We start from the raw sequence: 22,692 nt of genomic DNA, 5'->3' as shown, positions 1-22,692 counted from the left end.
AGAAAGAACAGAAACATCAGGAATCATCATCCTACTATCTTTTGAACTCCAGACACTCTTCTTGGATAATACCTGATGGAATAAGTATTACTTAGTATTAATATGCAGAGGAGTAAAAATGTACCTAAGTGAACCATCGGTTGTTGGCATTGTCAGTATATTAAAAAAGAAAGCTTACGGTCTGGTTTATGTTCTTAAGAAATTTCCATATGTACATGTGAAATTTTAAAAAATGGTATTTCCCCTCCTCCTCACTCAGACCAAGATGTCTTAATGAGTCTACAACAAAGTAGCAAAAACAAGAAATTTTGTTCAAGGAAGTAAGAAGCAGCAGATCTACAACTAGGATTTCTATGTCCAGTCACTTGTTATAGCAATAAAAGATTTTTTTTGATAGTCTGAAATATGACTTAGAAATTTTAAGTTAGAACTAAAATAGGAAATGAAGATTGGAACTAGATGATCTTCAAGGTCCCCTTCCAACCCAAACTGTGAGGGAAAACTAAGACAGCTGTCAGCACACCTCGCTTATTTAGACAAGAAAGAGTTTAAAAACAGCCTAGGATATTTCCAAATACATTTGCTGTTACAGAAGATAAATATCAATAGATGAAGAGAGCACAAAAGGAAAATTATATCCAGATAAGAGTGATTTTTTTTACTTCCACAAACTTATAAATTAGAAGTGCATCTGGAAAACATTAAGTGCCATCAGACATGGTACTTGAATCTTGTAATATTTACAGGAAGTTCTCAGATGAATGAATCAGCTTCTCGTGTAATTAATCAAATTAATTCTTCACTGGGAGTACGCAACACTGAACTATTTAGCTAGATATAAATAGCAGCCTTATGAGTTTCATTTGACTCTTACTCACTGTTGCATGTTAAAAGGTGTACATTAATGATTCTCACAATCTGGTTTTGTTTACACACTCAAAAGACAATAGCTAGGAAATTAAAACAAAATACATTTTGCCTTCTATTGAAAACTGTTAGGGAAGTGAAGGGAAAACATCAGTAGTGATTGCTGATCGGTTTCTAGTAAAACAAGGCTGGAACGAGTTAAGTTTCACATATCTGTGTGTTTTGCCAGTGATGTAGTGGAGTCAAGGTTTTACACAAAGAGGAGCCAGGGCTCTTTCTTATGTGTATGTATAACTTACATAAGTAAGTATATACATTATATACTTAAAAAGTATCCTTATTTTGTGGTATGTGTGGGTGACACATGTAGGTGGCTTTCTATGAAAGCAGCATTAAATTCATTCCATGCGATCAAAGCAATGAATATGTTATCCCAGTTCTAGCAAAATACAGAGGAAAACACTATGTCATATCTCAGGTAACTTTTCAGCAACCAAATGTTGGCATGATTTGCCTTTACCAACATGTTCTAACTTTGTAGCTACTCCTGCTTTGAGAAGGGGTGTTGGCCTAGGGTTCAGGAAAGGAGTCCAGGGGTCCCTTCCAACCTAAATTATACACTGATTCTGTTTACAAATCTTCATCTGCACTATCATTACACCAAAACATAACTGCCCACAAATATGTAAACCATCTGTTCCATTTCTCTGATTTCTGTTAGAATTAGTGCATCTTTAATTATAATCTTGTTCGTTACAAGCGTCTTTAGATTGCATATGTACTCAATAACAGGTGTTTTGATTCAGGTGCCATTAGGCAATGACTAACTGTTGTCTAATGATGACGTTTAAAATGGGGGAATACTGCTTGAGGATCTTTGGAATTGGAAATATGTTTGTTGAGCTCCCCTTCCAATTTAGACTGGTCCATTCTGCCAAGTGATGGTGCAACTTAAAGGATTAGATAACAATGTGGAAAACAATATGCCAAAGGAGGTAAATCCTTTTTTATTGTATCTATTTTGACATTACATCCTAGCAATTACTTTTAATGTTTGGATTTGGATTCATTATTTGTACTCATAATAATAGCTAAGTTGGCATTCACTAGGTTTACTTTACTTGTTCGGTAGTCACATTATATTTTGTGTGTTTACCTACAACCAGCTTTGTCTCAGTAGCAGAGCCTCATTTGCCTATTGAACTATTGTCTTTATAATCTCAAACGGATTTTTACAATGTATCTTGCTGCATCTGTGTCTAGTAACTACATCAGGAGTTTGCTAGGATGTTTAAATAGGAAGATACTCTACATAGCAAGTTATTTCACTTTATAACTTAACTGTGTTTTATTCTCTACTTGGTGTCCTGTATCTAGATCCAGCAAAAGACTTGAACACTCAATGGTGTTTAATTTTCAGCCTATGAAGTGGAATCCATACACCTGAGTCAGATGCTTATGTTCCTTATACTATACATGAGAGAATAACGCAAAAATATGTGTTTCATCTGTTTGGTAGTTGTCATTAGTAATCAGGAGAATGCTGATTGCACAGTCTAGCTAGCCAGTGCCATGCTTCAAGAGCTACAGACCTTAGGAAGTGAACACAGGCAGTGTCAAGAAGGGGTCACACACATTCTCAGTACAGTCACACTAACAGTACTACTGATAATAGCAGGGGTGGCAGACTCCTTCCTGCCTGTGAGAAAAAATGAGCTGGCATCATCTCTGTGATGCTGCTACAACGATCAGTCAAACCCTTCAGCCTACAAACCCTACCGAAACAACCCTTTTCTATAGAACTCTGAGGAGCTCATAGGAGGAAAGGCAAAGACTAAACCTGTGGTTCTCCTTTGTTTCCTGTAGGGAAATCCATACGTGCAAAGCTTTCTGAAAGTTTGTAAATCCTGTAACCGGGAAAAATCTTTGTAAAAATCTTGGGATTTGGTTTAGGTTTTTTGTTTTCTTCCAGTGGTGCTGGCATCCCACAGCAGCTCCTACCGGTCAGTGCATCCTCATGTGACAGGTTTCAGCAGAGCTGTGACAGCATCAGGGGATTCCTTGCAGAAACACACGGAGAAGTCTCTAGCAGTATGCAGTGCTTGTGGGCTGGATGCCTCTATAATTGTGGGATCAGCTCTGTGCAGGTCTCCTGCCATTCCAGTCGTTTCCACACCATCCACACTAGTTAAAACTGTGGTGAGTGCACAGGCAATACTTCTGGAGGAGCCTCTCCCCTTCCACTATCGTGCCCAATATGTGTACCCAAGGTGAGTGTCGGTTGCTTATATTTAGGAGCGTAAGGGAACTGGCCCCTTCAGAGCCTAAAGCCCTTGCAGTGTCACATGTGCTGTGTCTTCTTTCCCTGTGCTTTGGGTAGACCATACCTAATATTACATTTACTCCCTGTTTACAGCAGTTTATCTCCTTCTTTAATTAATGTTACAAAACCCTCGGAGAAAAGGTAAGGAAAGCTTCACTGTGTATGCCCCCAGGCACAAAATTGACACACCTTAACTTTTTGCTTATAGAGCACTAAAAAAAAGGATCATTTTATATTAGGGCTCATGTTCAGAATATTATGTTTTATAAAAAATAGGTCATCATGACAAACTTATTTAAACTGAGGGGAAAAAACCCCCAAGCTCTTCAGACTTTTCTAATCTTTCAGATGACTGAAAAAAAATACTAGAGTTACACAAGTCATACTGTTGGGTCAGCAACGCACAAATTTAATAAAATGCGAGTCTTTATGTGAACCCCACGAAAAGTCAGTAATAACTGCAGTCAGTTTCCGAATTCCTTAACACTCCTTCAGCAGCAGTGGCCGCTGCGTGACATCTGGTGGCCATAAGGCGGCATGGCCAGAACACGGCACTACTGAAACTGCAGCGTGTGCCACCCTACCAGGTAAACCCACAGCGTATCAGCTCTCCTCCAAGTGGGCCAAACGCCCGCTGTAATAACTGTTGCTGCGGTTGTGCGTTTTGCCACGGAACAGCCCAGCTTCGACTACTGCTAGTGTGTGGCACACTAGGATCCACATCTTCCTTGGATTTACGATGTTCCCTCCCACCTGAAAAGTTCTGTCCTTCCTGTGCACTCCTACAACTGTAGGACATGGAGATGGGGATTTGCTGAGTGACAGAATTGTGGGAGATATTCTTTAAAATGCAGAGGTGGAATTCACTGTGAACTTGGCCCTACTGTGGCAATAAAAACCATTCCAGAATGATGCTTTGGTATGTAACAGATGTCACTGGTGGCAGCAGGTACTCCTCATCCTCCAGTGACTGTGCTATAAAATCACAGAATCACAGAACATTAAGGGTTGGAAAGGACCTTTAAGATCACCTAGTCCCAACCTCCCTGCCACAGGCAGGGACACCTCCTACCGGACCAGGTTGCTCAAGGCCTTATCCAACCTGGCCTTGAACACCTCCAGGGTTAGGGCATCCACAAGCTCCCTGGGCAACCTGTTCCAATGTCTCACCATCCTCGCAGTAAAGCATTTCTTTCTAATATCTAACCTAAATTTCCCCTCTTCCAGTTTGTACCCATTACTCCTTGTTCTATCACTAAAGTTGCTGCTGAAGAGTCCCTCTCCGGCTTCCCTGCAGGCCCCCTTCAGATACTGGAAAGTTGCTATGGGGTCTCCACACAACCTTCTCCAGGCTGAACAGCCCCAACTTTCTCAACCTGTCTTCATAGGGTAGGTGCTCCAGTCCTCTCAACTTCATGGCCCTCCTCTGGACTTGCTCCATCTATCAGGGTGGATAAGATCTATTACACAAAGAATAACACAATATCCCGAGTTGGAAGGGACCCACAAGGATCGTGGAGTCCAGCTCCTGGCCCTGCACAGCACAGCTTCAAGGATCACAACCTGCGCCTGAGGGCCTTGTCCAAACGCTTCATAAACTCTGTCAGGCTTGGTGCTGTGACCACTTCCCTGGAGAAACAGGAGAAGATAACAATTGGGTAAGAGAGAGCAGAGAGATCAAGTGCTCAAAATCCTCAAGTGCTCAAAATCCTCAGACGCGCGGCTTATCGACTGAGCGACCCCGTCGCCGCCGCCTCAGGACCGGGACCGGCACAGCTGCAGCCCGGAGACCTCCCGTCTTCGGCGCTGCCGCTGCAGCATCACCAGCACACTGGGGGCGGCGGGAGACCGACTCCCAGACCGACTCCAGGATGGACTCCGGGACGTACCTTCCCGCCGGGCCCTCCCTCCCCACCCCGCCGCTTCCGGCTTCTGGCGCTGGCGGGGGCGGGGCCGCGAGCCGGGCGGAAGCCGCGCGGCGGACGGCGCGTGCGCGTGGGGGCGTGGCCGCGGCGGGGGCGTGGCAGCAGATCGGTTCCTGCCCCGCGCGCGGGCGAGCGGGTGTCGCCGGTCGCGACAGAGGTAACGGCCGCGCCCACGCCCACGCACGGCGCCCCCCGGCCTCGCCCGCGACCGCCCCTGGGCCCTGCCGCTGCCCGGGGACAGCACGCCCGGCGCTGTCGCCGCGGCGCTCCCGCACGGCGGGAGCACCGCTGATTCACCTCGGGCGGCCGCCGGCAGGGAGGGAGGGAGGCAGGCGGACAGACAGACCGACAGACCCTGCGGGGCCCGGCCGGACCGTCCCCCGAGTTGCTGTCGGGGCGGCCCCGGGGCTTGGGCGGCGCTGGGCGATGCTGGGGCCCGTCTTGCGGCCTCGGTGACCCCCGGGCCGGTCCCGGTCCCGGCCCCGGCGGCGGGAGGCCGGGCTCGTGTCGGTGTTCCCGCCCTGTCTGCGGATACGGGCTCTGCCGGCTGCCGGGGCACCGGGGCCTCGGCGGGTGCGGGAGCTGCGGGGTCACTACGGGGCGGTGACGGGAAAGGTCCCTTTGGCTCTGCGGCTGGCGTGTGATGCAGCCTTAGGAAGTGCTAATTTACTCCTTATCCACCATGTGTTTGTAGTTGGGAACTTAATTCATCCCGTTCTTTTTACCAAGTGATGCGTTTAATGCCCCGGTGACAGCGTTGATCACGTCTGCAGGAGCGTAGTTATGGAGGAGCCTTAAATAAGATTGCTTTTTATTCACAGTCGTGCTGACTTGTTTTTTTTTGGGGGGGGAAATGGGTTACAGTTTTAGCTGAAGAAACAAACTGGTCTACATGTGCTTCACTGTCCATTGGAAGAATGACAGATGACAAAGATGTACTTAGAGATGTGTGGTTTGGGCGAATACCGACCTGTTTCACTTTGTATCAGGATGAGATAACTGAGAGGGAAGCTGAACCTTACTATGTGAGTATGACAAAGGTAGTCACAAATAGTCCAATGCCATGGTTATGTTTGTTTCCTTCATTCTCATTGTGTGTTATGAAAAAACACAATTTTTTTTTCCTATTCCTGGTACCTTCTGAAAGTAAACATATAACCATGCTGTGTGATTTGTTTCTCTTCACAGCAGATTGAAAACTTCAATCTTGTTTCACTAGTGAGGGAAACTTACCACAGGTCATTAAGATCTTTTAAAAAAATTATGTAAAAGTCAAATATTAAGGTAAAAGGAGGCTCTACATGAGTTTGTGTGTTCTTGGATAGTGACCAGAAGGGAGAGAACTTTTATGTTATCTTAATATGAAAATACTCAGTCAGAGCGTTATGAAATCCTAAACACTAAGATTGGTCACCTGTGTAACACAAACTCAAAATGACCACTGGCTCCAGTATTTCTGCTCATGGATGACTTCTGCTTATTTTCTTTTATTTAAATGCCAGCAGCCATGAGAGATCTACCTCAACAGTAAGAAAAGCAAGTAGAATGATTTAACAGAACAGTGCCTGAACTGGATTGCTAGCTGATGATAAAAATGAGGATGATGGATATATTTGAGTTGTAAGCTGGAAGTGCCTTCTATAGTCACGTGGTATTTATTTATACTGTACTCATCAGTTTTCATTCTTTCAGCACCTAATAGACATTTGATTCATAGAGAATGTTAGCTGATTCAGTGAAACTTAAATTTGAAATGTAACAAGTGCATGGAAGGAATATCCTGAATTACAAGTTTTTATGTGATTCTGAATTTCTTAAGTCTTATAATATCCCATTATACACTGAGTAGAACTTTTTTTCTGTGTTCAATAGCATCTTTGTGTCATCAGTTTCTGATTTACTGAGTCAGAAATGTGTATTTATTTGTGTTTTGAAATGTAATAAACCATAATTGCTTTTTGTTCCGTGATAATAGTGCTCATCTTTCTATATTTTAGTTTTACCGCTGGTAAAAGATAAACACTTTTACATCATAACTAGCTACTTTACTTCTGAGCTACCTCGAAGTCTCCCACTTTAAATTATATATATGTGAGTTAAAGTATATGTGCCTGCATTGTGTAGGAGCTACTTGAAAGGTATGAGTTTAAATATAGAGATGCACAATCTCAATCTGTTTAACATCAGCATGGAAACTCTGAAACCATGTTATCTTCATGGTGTGGCCATGAAGATAGGCCAAGGAGATAGTTTTAAGCTGGTAGGGTTTCTTTTATTTACTCCGCTTAAACTGTGCACAAAAATTCTCAATGCTTAATTCTTTATTTCTGCAAAATATGATTATTCTCACATAACGATTCTAGAATTTTAGTTTCTTCATTTTTCAGGTCATGTTGGAGCTAATAGTATAGCTTTGCTTCTTGAAAGGACCAAGGAGTGATGCATATATGCATCACCTTATGACACTGCATGGGGGTTGGAGAAGTAATTTAAAAATAACTTGTCTATCTTTTGGAAAGAGTAATCACATAAAGACTAGGCAGCTCTGGTAAAACACTGTCCTGTTGCTATAGTCAAATCAGGTAGGTTTCTGCAGAGTTACACTGGAAATGGATATTTTGATTTTCTTTGGAGTGTTTCCTACAGATGCTTGTTTTGAGTGGAAGTGTATTTAGGAATAGTTAGGTTGAACTACTTTTTACTGCTGATCTATCTGATTTTTCCCTTGTCCTAAAGTTGTTATGAATTTTATTTTAAAATTATATACTATTTGCCTCTTTGTGCAAACAACAAGAAGAAAGAAAATGTATACAGGAAGCATAGCATTTATTGGCTGAGAATTGTCCAGTGTATAAGGAACAAAATTACAGCAGAAGACAGTCTTAAAATGATGTTCTGCTGAAGGGTCTAGTCTTTAACAGGGCCACTCTTTTAGCTTCCTCGATGTCAAAAGTGTTGTTTTGTTAAGGTGTCTGTAAGAGTGAGCAACGTGAAGCCATTCTGTGTTAGAATGCTTTGTTTCATCTTCCTGGACACTTCGCTGATCAGACCAGTCCAGTTCCTGTTAAGTCTGTGATTTTTCTGTTTTACAGGGTTTTGCACGTAAAATACTGTTTTGCTTTACAATAAAACCTGTGGAGATATCTGGAGAGGTGCTCTTTTTACACAATGATATACTGCAAACATTTACTTAGGCATTAGGAGTTCTTTGTATGTCATTTATCCTCCCGGTTCATAAGAAAACATTTCTGGTTATTGTGACTAAATACTGTAGCAATATACAATATGCAAAAGGAAGGTGGTGTTGCCGTTTGTGGAATTCTAGGGATGGCATGTTCTAGCCTACTAGGATTTATTATGCCTGCTAATGTATTTGGAGATTTACTTTTGGTTTTTTAATTTAATAAGGAGAACTTCTAATCTTATTTGTTATCTTTCTGCTGGTGGAGAAGGGATATTAAAAGGTAACAAAATGAACATGTTTTTAAACTATGCTTTTAAAGATCTCAACGGATTTAGTATACTTGTAAATCTCTAAGATAATTAAAGCTAGAAAAGTGATAGAATTGGATCCTTCCATTTTTCCCATGGAAGGGGAAGACTGTAAGAAGGTAAAAGAGGTGGGAAGACCAAAAAAAGAGTTCAGTGGGTTCTGCAAATGCTCAGTCCCTGTTAATCTGATCAACTCTTGGGTTTTGTACTTCAGAGAGGCCTTTGAGGAGTGCTGGCCACATTCTAAGTTCAGCTAAATGCTGAATGGGTTGTCTGTGATCTCTAATTGTGTTGAAATCAAAACTGCATTGTTCTTTCACACTACAAACTAAAGTAAACTATTTTACAGAGGAAGTTACACAGTTTAGATGGTTATGTCAAACACTGTTGCAATAAATAATGCTTTAATATATTTATCTATTCCAGCATGGCTGTGCCACATGCAGCATGCTGAAAATTGGCTTTTGTAACAGTCCAAATAAGTCTCATCAGAATACACCAGCATTGATTTAATTGTAAATATCACACAGAAATAATACAAAATGGCTACCAAAAATATGATTGGGATAACCTGGACTTTATTCTCTCAGGAACAATCAGTGGATATGTGGAATAGGTTAATAAAGGATAAGATTATATTGTTGTTCAAGTCATTGAAGTACCAAACAATTCTCACTTGAGTGTGTACATGACTCTGTTGAATTTATTGAGTTTATTTACCTTTTAAAAATGAAGTCTGTGTTTTGATTACCTTGCTGAATTAGACTCCTATGAAACAAGGGAGAAACAATACGATGATGGTATTAAAAGCGAAGCTGGATAAAGAAAACCTTCTACTACGTAGAAGATTGAGTGTTAACTGACATGATGACTGTGATGGTGGTGAGGCTTGATCTTATGTAGTTTTATATAATCGTAAAATTTAGGTGTATCACAGATGTAACCTAATGTAGCATTATGTAAAAAAACCAATCAGTTCTCTTCTTATAAGAACTTGATTGACTCTCCATACTTCTTTACGAATCTGATATTTATAAATTATAATATCATGGCCAAAATATTATCTAATTTATATATTAAAGTGTGGTCTAACTTGGAGAAATTCTGGAAGAATGTTGCAGCAGAGATCAAATTTTCCATCAGGCAAATATATCCTTATATGGTTTGGGATGTGTGTACCACAGACGTTCACTTAGGTCTAGCATTATTCATATACTATAAAGAAAATACTTTAGGAAGCAACACTGGTTATGAGGAACACTGGAAAACAAATGTTTCTCTAAATATGCAAGATATAATTTACGTGTTCCTTAGGTCTATCTATTTTTATTAATAATTATGAAGCAAAACTTTACAGGATGAATACTGTTAATTTAAAATGTCTGTTCTACAGCTAATGGTGATTTTACAGGGAGGTTAATCTTTTCTCATTGGGACACTGAAATGCATTGTTTGTTAGTGCTTACAGACTGAATTATCTGAAGTAAATGTGCCACACAGTTGTCAGTTAGAGCACTGATTGATGCAGTCTGCTTAACCACTCTTATTAGGCACGAGATTTTTAAAAAACAGAGAGGGGAGGAGGTTGCAAATAAAATAGCACAGCATTCTGATTTGAATAGTGTATAATGGTACACTTGAGAAAAAAAGGTAGTATATGAGAATGCTGTAAGAAGGTATCTTGTTTCAACCGATAAAATATTTACAGTTATCTTTCTGATTTTAGTTGCAGGGCGAAGGTTAAATAGTGGAAGAGTCATAGTAGCCTTGACTAATATGTCAAATTGGCAAACCCAGTGCAAAGAAAATGGAAATTGCCAGCTATTGAAGTATAAAACACTGGAAAATCAAACCCTTAAGCAGCTAGTTTTCAATCTTTTTTTTCTTCCTTGTATTTGAATTTCCATTTTGAAGTAATAGCAGATACACAGTTGCTCATTGTATACAGTATAACTTCTATATTCTAAGAAGTTAGAATCTCTTCTTATGTGTTCATATGAAAAAGGTTTAAGACTTCATTATTTAGCCTGCTTAAATACAGAAAAGTGGAAATGGAATTCCACTGTTCTCCCTCCCACTCCATTGAAAGAATCAAGAACCTAATTTTATACTATTTTTTGCTATTAATTTTTTTTACAATTTTTTGTGTTAGTGTGTTGGATACTGATATTCTTCATCTTCTGAGTACATAATTTTATAGCCTTTCATTACCATTAATAAGTAAACTAAAGATGTTTAAATGTCTAAAAGACATTTTACCTTGAAAAAGGGAAAAAGAGAATGCTGACTGAATTTTTGTTATGAAAATGCGTACTTGTTACAGATTTTTATTAATTTAGTATATTTTATATATACTCAAAGCCTCTATAATTTTTTTTCAGTTGCTTTTGCCAAGGATAAGCTACTTGACATTGGTAACAGACAAAGTGAAGAAACACTTTCAGAAAGTTATGAGACAAGAGGAAGTTAGTGAAATATGGTTTGAATATGAAGGTACACCACTGAAATGGTGAGTTTATTTAACTTTGTACCTTTATGCAGTTTGTCATGTCATGAGTTCCCAGGTTCAGCACAGTATCAGTACTTCTCCTGAACTAATCACTCCCTTGGGTTTCAAAGATGGCAAAAGAGGAGGAGGGTAAGAAAAGCATGTTGTTTGGGAAAAAAACAAAAGAAGATTTAATTTTATACATATAGTAAAATACGGGCAGAATAAAAACCAGTATGTTCAAGGCAGAGGTTGTTCTGTGCTTACCATTTTTGTTCTAGTTGTTAGTGTGACATGAAATGCCTGTGGTTTTGGCTTTGCTGTTTCTTGCAGGAGAATCACCAAATAAGTCTTGCTTTAACTTGTTCCACCTTCTTAAAATATGCCTAATGACACAGATAGGAAGTAGTTTATTTCTGGAATCTGAGTGCAAATAGGTTACATGCTTAAAGATAATAAAACATGTAACAGTTTTCACTGGTGTGATATGTGTTTGCGCTGTAAAACAGTCTAATACTGATCTGCAAGCTTTTGTTGAATTCAATTAGTTCAACTTTATTTTTGTTCTGTCATATAGTCTATTCAAACTGTCTTCTGTTGGGGTTTTGGGATTATGGGGGTTTTTTTGTGAGAGGTTAGGGAATCAGACTGACATTGTTTCATTTAATTAATTTGGTAAACACTGTTCATCAGATATTGTTTCTTCCTCTGTTGGGAAAGAGTTTTAAAGAAAATACTTTAAGAGCTGCAGTGTTTGCTAACTCTATATAGATAGCATCAGCTCTCCAGAAGGTATTTAGTATTTTGAATGCTGAAGAGATTTTTATCTCTTTTTATTTCCTGTATCATAACAGGAAAGAAAACTACCAGTGATGTTTTTTATCTTCTTGAACCTAGAGTGTCTTATGACAAGCATTACATTGTGGAGTCCCTGTAGACTTGGTGATATAGTAGATCTTTTCTAGTCTCTTTTTTCTTTGAGAGCAACCTTAGTGCCTTAAAAATATGTAAATAGAAAAAAGTATAAAAACTGCCTTTTTTACCTTTTTCATAACTGTCTGGCAAAACCAGTTTTAGACATCTATTTAAATTTTATAGGATTTAACAAGAATTTCTTGTGTGCCACAGTGACTTTGAGTTGTGGATACTGTCTAAATAAACAGCAAGGTACCAAGTTTTCCCTGGTTTGTTCATAATCTCAGATAGAAAATGGGAGGAAACTGTAAGCTTTCACTGAAATTGTAAAAAGAAATGAAAGAGAGGCTTTTTATATCAGTCAAAAATACAACTGTATTTTCTATAAGTTTTCAAATACCATGATGATTAAACTAGAATTAAAAAAATAATTGTAGAATAAAGAGTAAAATATAAATTATAATTCTAAAATTAAGTGATGAGTTAGTCAATTCATTGAACATTGAGATGGAAACGAATAGTGTAATGATGATCTGCTAATTAAGGCTCTGATCTTTGAGAAAAGCTCAGCGTATTCTGCATTTCTAAGGAAAATGCTACCTGTAAACCATTATTTTAGGAGAATGGTAATTCCATATATAACCAAAGCTTCTTCCAGGGAAGACCCAAATACCAGAACTGAGAATTAGATTGAGCTAGTAGTTTGTAGAGAAGGAATAGTGAGCATTAATGTTTAATATTTTTAGCTATGACTTCTGCATTCAGAATCAAATAGAACTTGTTAATAATCTTGCTTATTTTAATTATTTGCTTTTTATTGTGAGGTCATGTTGCTTACAGTCAGTGCAGTTTCACACCTGGTTGGGATGAAGTGTATCTCTGTTCAGCTGCAGCTCTTCTCTTTTCCAGTGAGATTTTTGGTGGAAGTCTGAAACATAGTTTCAACTTCATGGGCTGCAGCACATGGGCCAAGTTCCTGAAGGAGGAGGAAGCTCTCCAGGTCTGGAGTTACAGGGGCCTGGGGCTTCCCACTGAGATTGTTGGGACAGGGAAGATGGTCTCTTTGCCTGCAGAAGGTGTGTGTACTGGGGGGGAGGCTCTGTGTCACCAGGGTAAAGGGCTGCAGGGAGAGGTTACCAGACTGCAGCATTAGTGACTACAAAAGGAAATAGATCAAATCTCAGAGACCCTGCACCTACAGGAGCCTAAACCTACAATTACACTGAAAGAAATACAGGCAAAATCTGTGGTTATTGGATTAAAAGCGGTCTCCGAAGACATGGAAGAGCAGGAAGCTTATGAGTTCTGGCAACAGGAGGAAGGTTCCAGCGTAGATTCAGTTCTGGCTGCAGGTGAAGGACTGAAAGCCTTGTCCAGTGATGCATCTGATGTTGCTGAGCCTGAACTGTGGAGGGGCACCAGGAGGAAATGACAAAAATAAGTCCAAAGCCTGTATTCTGCTTATTGTCATTTCTCCAGGATTTTTAACTCTGCCATTTCATGGTCACTACAGCTAAAGCTGCCACTGATTATCATATCCAAAACTCTTTTGTCTTGTTAATAAGTAACAGATTCAGCTGTGGGTCATGTCTGGTCCATCCATCTTGACTACTTGTGTCTCACTGTCTAGATGTCGGAGATTAACATGAAAACAGTGTCTGTGATGCAGAACTTCTTGAGTTTTTTAAAGAAGACTTCTATCTATTTCCTTACCTGGATTGCATGATCTGTTGCCCTGACTAGTACCTCCTCTGATCCTGAACCACAAGAACTCAACCAACCTGTTGTCTGTCCCATTAAGTTTCATCCATCTAAGCTGCTCCCTCACATGGATGACAGCCCTCTGTCCTCATCTGCCCTGCATGTCTTTACTGAGCAGTTTACGTCAGTCCTTTCACAACAGTATTCCAGTTGTGCAAGCTGTCTCACTCCATCTCAGGCAGACCAGCACTATCACAGTTATGTTGCTGCATGTGGAACTCTAGTTTCTCCTGCTTGTTTCCCAAGCTGTGTGCACTTATGTAGACACAATTGTGGTAGGCTCTCTTCTACCTGCTTTTATCGCTTTGACATCTCCCTCGTAGCTGTCACTTTTCGTCACTTACTTTCAACACATGTCCATTAATTTCTGTTTATCTGTGGGGTTTTATTCACATTCCTGTTTTTTATGATCTAAAACTCTCCTTACCAGGCTGCCCAACCTGAAGGCAAAGATACTTGTGTCCCACTTAGGTGGATTCCATCTCTCCCCAGCATTCCTTTATCCCCAAAGAATGTCCTGTGTATGTAAAAGCCAAGTCCAGTTACTCACACCTCTGAGCCAGTGTCCTTTTATGGCAGAATTGTGGAGATGCCACCTAGCCTCTAGAGCTGTATAGTCACTTTTGATACACTCAGGAGTTCCCTTGCAGCACTTAAGATTTGTGCCCATGTGGGTGAACAGCAAGGACTAATAATCCAAACACAGGACAAACTTTGCTAGTCTGCAACTTCTTAACAAGCGACAGACCTCTGCAGGTTAACAAGTGAGGTTGGCAGATGGGGGAGAGCTCCCTCCTGTGTAGGATAGTCTCCTAGTACTATCACTGCTTCCTCTTGCTGTGGATGTGCTGTTCAGACAGCTTCCTCAGAACTTCCAGCTGCTTGTCTGCCATTGAGGCACTGATAGCAGATAGAGAAGGAGCCTGCCCTCTTGCCAGAGGTTAAGGAAACTTTTCTGTCTGACCATCCAGGATGGTGTGGCAGTCACATACTCGCACCACCTGAGCTGGGACCGAGGTCCCTTTGCAGCTGGCGTCTCCAGGGACCTGATGGGTGTCCTGTGTGACACACCCCACGTGCTCGCAGTCAGACGAGGTTTCCTTACTGGCTTGACCCTTGGCTTCCCAAAGCAGTCCCAGACGTCTGGATCCTGAAAATAGTTTCATCGTGGTGCCAACAACAGAATAACAGTTTGAGCTGGGTGCCTCTGAAAAGGTACCCCAAACAAAGGAAACCCTGGGCTTTTATACCCTCTTGGTGTATGTGTGCGATAGTCTGGGGTTTTCCTGCTGGGTCGTTGATTCCCGCTGCATCTCCAAGTGTCTGGTCCCCTGGCCACAGCCACAGGTCCCCGTGCCCTTTGCCATGCAAGGGCTTGGTGCCAGTTCCCGGCCTTTTGCTTTGGGCTCCCTTCACCCAGAGCTCAACCTGCAGCTGGCACTGCAGCTGTGCACCAAACTACCTGCACCAAATGTATTCCTCAATACTAGAGGTCACAAGACTCTGGTCTTCCCCATCTTTTGAGTCTCCGTTGACCACTCCAGTGACTGCCAACTCTCCTCCTCACCAAGTTCTCACCTCTGCAAGGTCTCAGTGAAGATGCCATCCATCTCTTTATTTTTCCTGGTGGTGTGCAGCCCACTGACCTCCTGCAGCTCTGTAATTTGGTGACATAGCTCCTTCACTAACAAGCACCTCCTCTAGGCAATGACATTTCCTCTGCTTACCTCAGCCCTCAGGAAAGGTCCCAAGCTCTTGTGGCAGCTTGAGACCTGGAGAGCTGCATCCTTTCTCAGGAGCTGTGCCTGAGCCACATGCTATTCTGATGTGCTGGAGTGGTTGCTTCAGCAGATGCTAGAGGTTGACACCCTACAGCTTGTTTCCATCCTATTTGAGCACTTGGACATGGCCTTCAGTGGAGCTTTTGTCCCCTTTCTGTGGATTGTATTCTAGCCCTGGATGCATAGGTGTCTCTCTTGTACCAACTGGGTGGATGACTGACCCTTCCTATTCTTGAATCAGTGGAAGACAGAAGGTCAAAGCACCATTTGATCAGGCATCTATCAGCTGTGCAAAGCACAGGGATTTTACTGAAAACATCTTGATTACATGAACTTCATTATGTAATCTATACTGGGTAGAAGATACAGAGGTAGACCAAGACCTGATGCAGGCATTTTTGTGTGGGCGTGGGGTTTTATTTTGTTTTTGTAGTTATCTATTCTATTGTATAGATGGAAAGTAACTGGAAGTAATTGTTCATGTTTGTGAAAGTTTGTGTTCATCTTATTATCAAAAGAAATCTGACTTTTGTTAGTTAACTTGTCTGAAAAACACTCTTTCATGGAACTCTTGCTGAATCCCTATTAAGGGACATGATTAGCAGTTAGTAGTAAAAAGTCTTGTGGTAAGAACTTGAACGTTAACAGTGAATCAGGATAAATCTGGATATGTGCTCTATTGTTTGTTCTCGTGTAAGTTCAGGAATTGTAGTAGTTTTTTGGGTTTTATTTTGCTGTTGTGGTGAATTTGTCTTAGCTTTAGGGTAGCTCACCTGCAGAGGGTGCTAAAGCACTGCTGTGTAAGAATTTAACTGGTCAGGAAGCTGGCTTGGCACAGGTGCTTTTAGAGCAACACTCTTGGTTATTACTCTCCAGAGTTTAAAACTTATGTATGTGCTTGGTTCTGCGCCCTGTGCTCAGTCCCATTCAATTCAGTGAAGCTACTGAGTTTACACTTAAGCGTGTGTTTATCTCTTTGTGGGATGAAAAGCTAGTAAGGCTCTTTTAGTTATGATTTTTGAAAGATAACAGAATGGAACTTGATGTGCTAAAAGAAAAAAAAATTATCAAAAATCTTGCCCTTGTCTGCATGTGAGAAAACTGAAGGAAGAGCTTTTTAACCAGTGCCTGTAGAAGTTTTGTGTGTGTGAGATTTATTCCTTATACCTCTGGGGGCTGTATCTTCCAATGAATTTAAAGGAGAGAAAGCTATAAACCAGAAGTGAATACTTGGAGGAAGCAAGCTTCTTTATGTAGCTCCTTTAATCTAGAATACCACTGAAATACAAAATTCCAATTTATTTTTTTTCTTCCCCTTTCATTCTTTTTAATTTGATAATAAAGATATAGAGTTCATATTGATCTAACCTCTTTCAGCCCTTTACAGATATGTCATTTTTTCACTTTGTTGCTTATTCTCTACAATGACATCAGGCATGTGAGAGGGGGAGAGGATGTTAAGGGACTGTGTGGTGTAAACCCAGGGCACTGAAATATCTGAAAGCATGTAGGCTTTTCTGTCAGACCAACTATTCCTGCCACTGTTACACTTTTTAACTAGAAGTTCTGTTTTGAAGGGTTCCACAGAGCAGCTGTAGGCCATGTAATGCTGTTGCAAAAGTAGCAGTGTTTTGTGTCTACAGCTTGGAGACCATGGGTTTAGATATTGAACATGTAAATTCCAGGCTCAATTCTGCCAGAAACTGTTGGTCATTTATACTTGCCTGTATAATTTTTCTGAATAAGCAATAAGTAATGCTAAGTGTGGGATTCAAACGGCTAGTTTTTTTTTGTGTAAATGCAAGTATGTTAACTGTTATATGTAGAATTAAATTCACAGTGTCTATATTAAATTAATATCTCGTCATTTTTAGGCATTATCCAATTGGTTTGCTGTTTGATCTTCATGCATCAAATACAGCCCTTCCTTGGAGCATCACAGTACATTTCAAGGTAAAACTGAAATACACTCTTAGTTAAGAATAAGTGAGCATAAGATTGCATGAAGTTTGGAAGCTAGGAAAAGGTTTCATAATTATTTTATAAAATAAGTGAATGTTCATTCTTCAGGAAGTGCATAAAGCTTTCTGTAAATCTGCAGTTGTTTTCCATGAGACTGTGTGTGCTTTCATGACTTTCCTTACAAAATTATCCCGTTTTTTGAAAATCCAAAAGTGTTTTTCACGATAAGTTATGAGACAATGTCAGTGCAATTAAGTAGATAAAAGAGAACTTTCCATAATGTTTTTTATTCTATCATCTGGAGTTGACTGAAGATTGGGAAGATTGAGAAGTGCTCATCCTTTTAGGCATATATGAGCATGGATATGAGATACTGTAGAAAACCTTAAAGTCAGGGAATGCTGCTGTACTTCATGTTGGTCCCTTTTAGAGAACTGAGTGAAATTACTTTCTTCTTGTGGCAGCTTAGTCACAAGAGAGACAGTATTTTGATTGTACATTGTAAAACCATTAGGTATGACTTAATTGCACTACTGATCTTTGTTCCGAAAGGTACTTGAGCAGGGCGAGCTTTGGTGCAGGATTCTTGCATACCCTGAAATGCATTGAGACAATAATTCTAGGTATGTTTTGAATTCAAAAGCACAACTAAAAGTCATGGATATTTAATTTTGAAATGTTAATTTCTCCCTTGTAAAAGAAACAATACAGTAGGAAAACTGATCTGAAGGAAAGTGCTAGGTTAATAGGCTTGACTTCAATGTGTGAGAGATTTGAGTGAAATTAAAAATGTACTGGGAAGTAGTTGTTTTGAACGTTTTCGTTCAAACAATTATTCTCTTCAAGGTGTGTTAGAAAAGTTTTTTTTAGCTGTAGTCGTATTCTTTTTGGAAGTGTACACTAAAATCATACATTCTTATTATATGTATTTCTACATGTTGAAATTTTTAAACTGACTAAATAAATCTGAAGTTAGGGGTGTTTTTGAAACCACTGTAATTGCTGCACTTCTGTGTGGTAAATGTCAGAAACCTGGGATGAAGTAACTTCCAGAGTGTTCTGAAGAAAATGTAGGGCATCTAGTTTCATAAATCATGATTTATTGTTATGTTCTGAGAGCTCTGGCCTATTAACAGTGGCATTGTGTGGATGTTGCCATTGCAAAGTAGAGGCATCTAGAGAATTAAGTTGCAGCACCACAGCTTCTCAATTTCATCCAGTAATGTAAATTGATTTTAATGTCCTTATATTGCTGCTTACCAAAAGATCAGCTACTTTAAGTTTTTCTCAAAGGTGTACATTAAAGATCAACAGAAATAATTTACTGCTAAGGCAGTGTTATTTTAAAAGCTGATGTATTTTAGTGATATAATACCTTGAAGTTAGCACCTGCATAATTGCTCTTCCCATTTTGATGTAATCTGAAAGTTTATTTAAATAACCCCCTCTTAATCCCTAAAGTCAAAACATAACTGAAATATATCAAAATATGTCAAAATATTGACAAGGTTTACATGTGTTACAATTTCTTACAGCTGAATAGTTTAGCTGTGGGATTTCTACCTAGATTATTCTTTTAATTTCTGTGTAGTTGTTCTTCAAAGAGTCATAATTTTCATTTGGCTTAATTGAACAGTGTTAAATTTTTCTGAAGTTTGCTTTTGTTGTCATGGTTGTCTCCTTTCTTCTACCAAAGCATGCAGTCAACAACAGATAACTCAAACATCTGTAAAGAGTGTTTTTCAGCTTTAAAAAAAAAGTCAAACTCCCCCTATCAGGTTTCTTTGTTTAAAGTTCAAAACATGAAAAAGGTTTATTTCTATTCAGCAGAAGTTTGGAAGTTGACGGATGCTTGTAATTGTCCTCCTGTGTTATGTATGCAGACCAAATAATAAACACACTTAGTCTTTGCATTGAAGAATCAGTTTATTATTTTGTTCTTCAAGTATGCAATAAAATAACATGCATTTATATCTTGTAAAGTTGAAAAACAGTTGCATTAAGTAGTTGCATAAGGATGAGCTTGAACAGCATACAGTCTGAGAATCATGAGAGGCTATAGACTGGGAAGTTGCTTTTTTTACCCAGGTGTGGCTTTAGGGGAGGAGGGAAACTCTGTCCCTTCCTGTTAAAATCATCTCATGTTACTCTGCAGCATGCTGAGCACTATTCATGTTCTCAGTGTGGCAATCAACTCTCCAGATTTTGGGCAGTAGATAAGAAGTGGTGAACTGTTCTGGAAATAGTAGTACTACTGGAGAAGAGGAAACTGGGTGTGCCAGGGGAAAGGCTGATGTTCTCCTGCTGCTGAAGCCCTTATCTGCTGGTGCCTGTCTCTCCACCCATGACCTGATGTAGAGGAGGAGAGACTGCATCTGTCCTTACATAACAGCTATCATCTTGGTTTTTTTAGGTGAAAATTGGGTTGGGTGGAGTGAAGAGGAAGTACTTTTCCATGTAGCATATGGATAAATTGTGGAGCTGCTAGGAGATATTGCGGAAGCTAGAAGTATAAATGTATAAATTTTGAAAGAAAAGACCACAGATGGTAACTAAACACAGATACATGGATGCTCTCCCTGCCACTGGATACATTCCTTGTGGTTTTTCATGCCCTGTTTTCTGTAAATGTAGTCTAATGCAACTAGACTGTCACAGTATAAACAGATGTTTTGTTAACTAGAACTGATAGATAAATATGGGTGGAATGGAGTTGTGAAACCAGACTGTTGAAATTGCCTGTGAGGTTGTTCAACCATTTTATATGAGAGGTCATTTAGTGCTCCTGTCTGTACAAATGATACCTATTTCTTTACGACCAGTTCATGCTGCAAGTGTCTGCTTGTATGTGAAAATAAAAACCCGTGCTCATTGAGATTTTGAAGAAAATTGAAGTCAACCCTTGGTAACTTTTCTTTCAAAGATACAGAACGTGGAGGGAGTAAGACATAACCAATAAGAGTACTTGAATTAAAGCTGCTTATGTCATCTCTTAAAACTTTTTGCAAATCTCCTAGTTGTAGAGCCAGGGGTGGCTATCAGCTTGTTTACGATTGACCCTTTCTTCAGGGAACAATTGATCACTGTTTCCTCAAGTAGAAAGAAGGCAAGGAGAATTTAGAAAAAAATAAAATACAAGCACACGTGATCTGTATATAAGTATAAAACTTATTATTCTATGCCCTGAATTATAAATCAGTGGGGATGCTGTATTTTCTGTTGATAGTCTCACGTAGATGAAACTGTTTCATATGCTTCTTGTAGACGCAGCAGGGTTTTTTTTCTAAGTTATCACTTTCATATTTAGGTTTTTCAGCTTCTGCTTACAGTACTGCACAGAAATGTGTCACTGCTTTCCTACTAAAGAAAAGAGTAGACAGCACTGAGATTCTTTCTAGGAGTGTTTTTGAGCCTTTCACAGTGTTACTCCTTAGAAACTAGGAAAATTAATCATGCCACACCTAGTTTTACGCCTGTGGCTAGATTCTTTACACTAGCTTAGCTAGCTCTGACCAGTTTTAAATATATCCTTGTTATTCTGCAGACTACACTGTGTATGATTTCTGGAACCCACCCCCAGAGACTGAGATTTCCTGCAATTTGAAATTCATTGGAAGAAAGTCACCAGGAAGATATCTACTTGTAGAAAGAGAGAAATGTCCAAAATAAGACCCTGCAGTTCAATATTTAGACATCTGTGCAGCAAAACAGTCCTTGTAACAAAACTGTTGTTTTCATAAACTTAGCTTAACTGTCAGCTTTTAACTATGAAAGTAATTTTCTAGGTTCCTACATTTCTTGGCATTAGGTATATTAGATTTCTTCCATTTTTTTTGAAAGATGCCAGTGTCTCATTTTGAATTCTTGCATGTAAAGAACTTTTTTGATCTTTTAAGTATGCTATTTCTGTCTGTTCGTTTCTTGTAGATTGGTTACCAGACATTACATTTTTTATTTGAGCAAGTAAAGTGAACTTCTGAAAGTATTTTACAGGCCTATGCAGATGTCAATTGGAAAATAACAATCCCAGTAATGTTTTTCTAGTAATCTTGGGCCCAATTATGCTGAGACATTCAGCTTTATAGGATAAAATGGGAGTGAGGTCTGCCCTAGAAGAACTTTCCTTATTGTTCTGTCCTGTTTAATGTCTTTATACTTGGCCATTCTCATATGAGAAACCAGATTTACCTCTGTCCTTAGATTTCTAGTCAGCTTAACATACATTGGTCCTAAGTAACAACAGCGCTCCCTTTGCTACTTCAACACCAGACCACATAAACTTTAGTGGAAAAGAGACTAACAGTCTTCTCTTTGCTTTATGGCCCTGTTTTTGGAGAATAACCTTTTGATCCGCAGTTTCCCGAGTTTGGGTTCATAAGGAGAAATCCCTATGTAAAATTCAATTATTTAATTTCCAACTCTTTTCAATAACCTAATCAGGAGGGAACTATCACTGTTGTCCTCAGAACTTCCTTCAGGAAAGGCAGTCCTCAGCTCCCTTTCACATTGCCTACTGGTAGTGAGTTTTTCATATTTCGGGTTCCTCTATTTTGAAGCATTTTTCACTATTTTTTCCTGGGTTTATGTGGAGGAGTGAAGGTATGGGGTTTTTTGCAGTGTTACATTGCTCCTACTGCAATGTGTTAAATATGTTGTAAAGGCTTTTGAAAAATATCCCATTATATGTACTTATATTCCAAAATGGTTTTGACAGTCCCTCACAAAAGCTTTTTGAAGTGCTAATTTGTAGTGGATTAAGAGGAAAGGGCCTCTGGTGGAATAGGATGAGAATTAAAGTATAAAAATGTGGCAAGCCCTTGTTATGGAAGGGAGTACTGATGATGCCACCGCTCTGTTTTGGCTCTGAGGTTTGCTCAGTTCAGTATGATCATAAGCAACTGTGAAAATAAGATGAATAAGAAGGGAATAAAATAGACTGGGTTTTAAAACTTGTAATAACTAAAGGTAATGGATTTGTGGTAATGAGTATTTATGTTATTATAAAAACGCAAGTGATAGTAAGTGATGATAAAAGAAAAGTTAGAGGAAGAACAACCACAACTGTATGCCTTTACAGTGCAGGACTTCTGATCAGTTAATTTCCAAAGAAATATTTTTAGTACCTGAACAAGATTTACTACTATAATTCCTTAATAAATTAATTAGGAGAGGTAGTTG

General features: G+C 39.6%; 1 protein-coding gene across 4 annotated transcripts in view; it reads left to right on the top strand.

The window, feature by feature from the left end:
* The first annotated feature begins 5,354 nt into the window (after positions 1–5,354).
* ATG5 (autophagy related 5) overlaps positions 5,355–22,692 on the top strand; it is a 74,586-nt gene continuing 57,248 nt past the window's right edge. For all 4 annotated transcript variants that reach the window (XR_005562971.1, XM_027731672.2, XM_027731708.2 and 1 more), the window contains exons 1-3: positions 5,355–6,140; positions 10,989–11,116; positions 17,427–17,505. Coding sequence is in view for 3 of the 4 variants with exons in the window: in XM_027731672.2 (XP_027587473.1) it covers positions 6,033–6,140; positions 10,989–11,116; positions 17,427–17,505 (315 nt within the window). In the remaining variant the exon portion in view is untranslated. The remainder of the gene's footprint in view (positions 6,141–10,988; positions 11,117–17,426; positions 17,506–22,692) is intronic.

This window comes from Pipra filicauda, unplaced genomic scaffold (assembly GCF_003945595.2).
Source record: "Pipra filicauda isolate LSUMZ 115617 unplaced genomic scaffold, ASM394559v2 scaffold176_size3548034_pilon, whole genome shotgun sequence".
NCBI classification, from domain to species: domain Eukaryota; kingdom Metazoa; phylum Chordata; class Aves; order Passeriformes; family Pipridae; genus Pipra; species Pipra filicauda.
The sequence above is the reverse complement of the archived record's forward strand: the minus strand, read 5'-3'. Positions and strand labels throughout refer to the sequence as shown.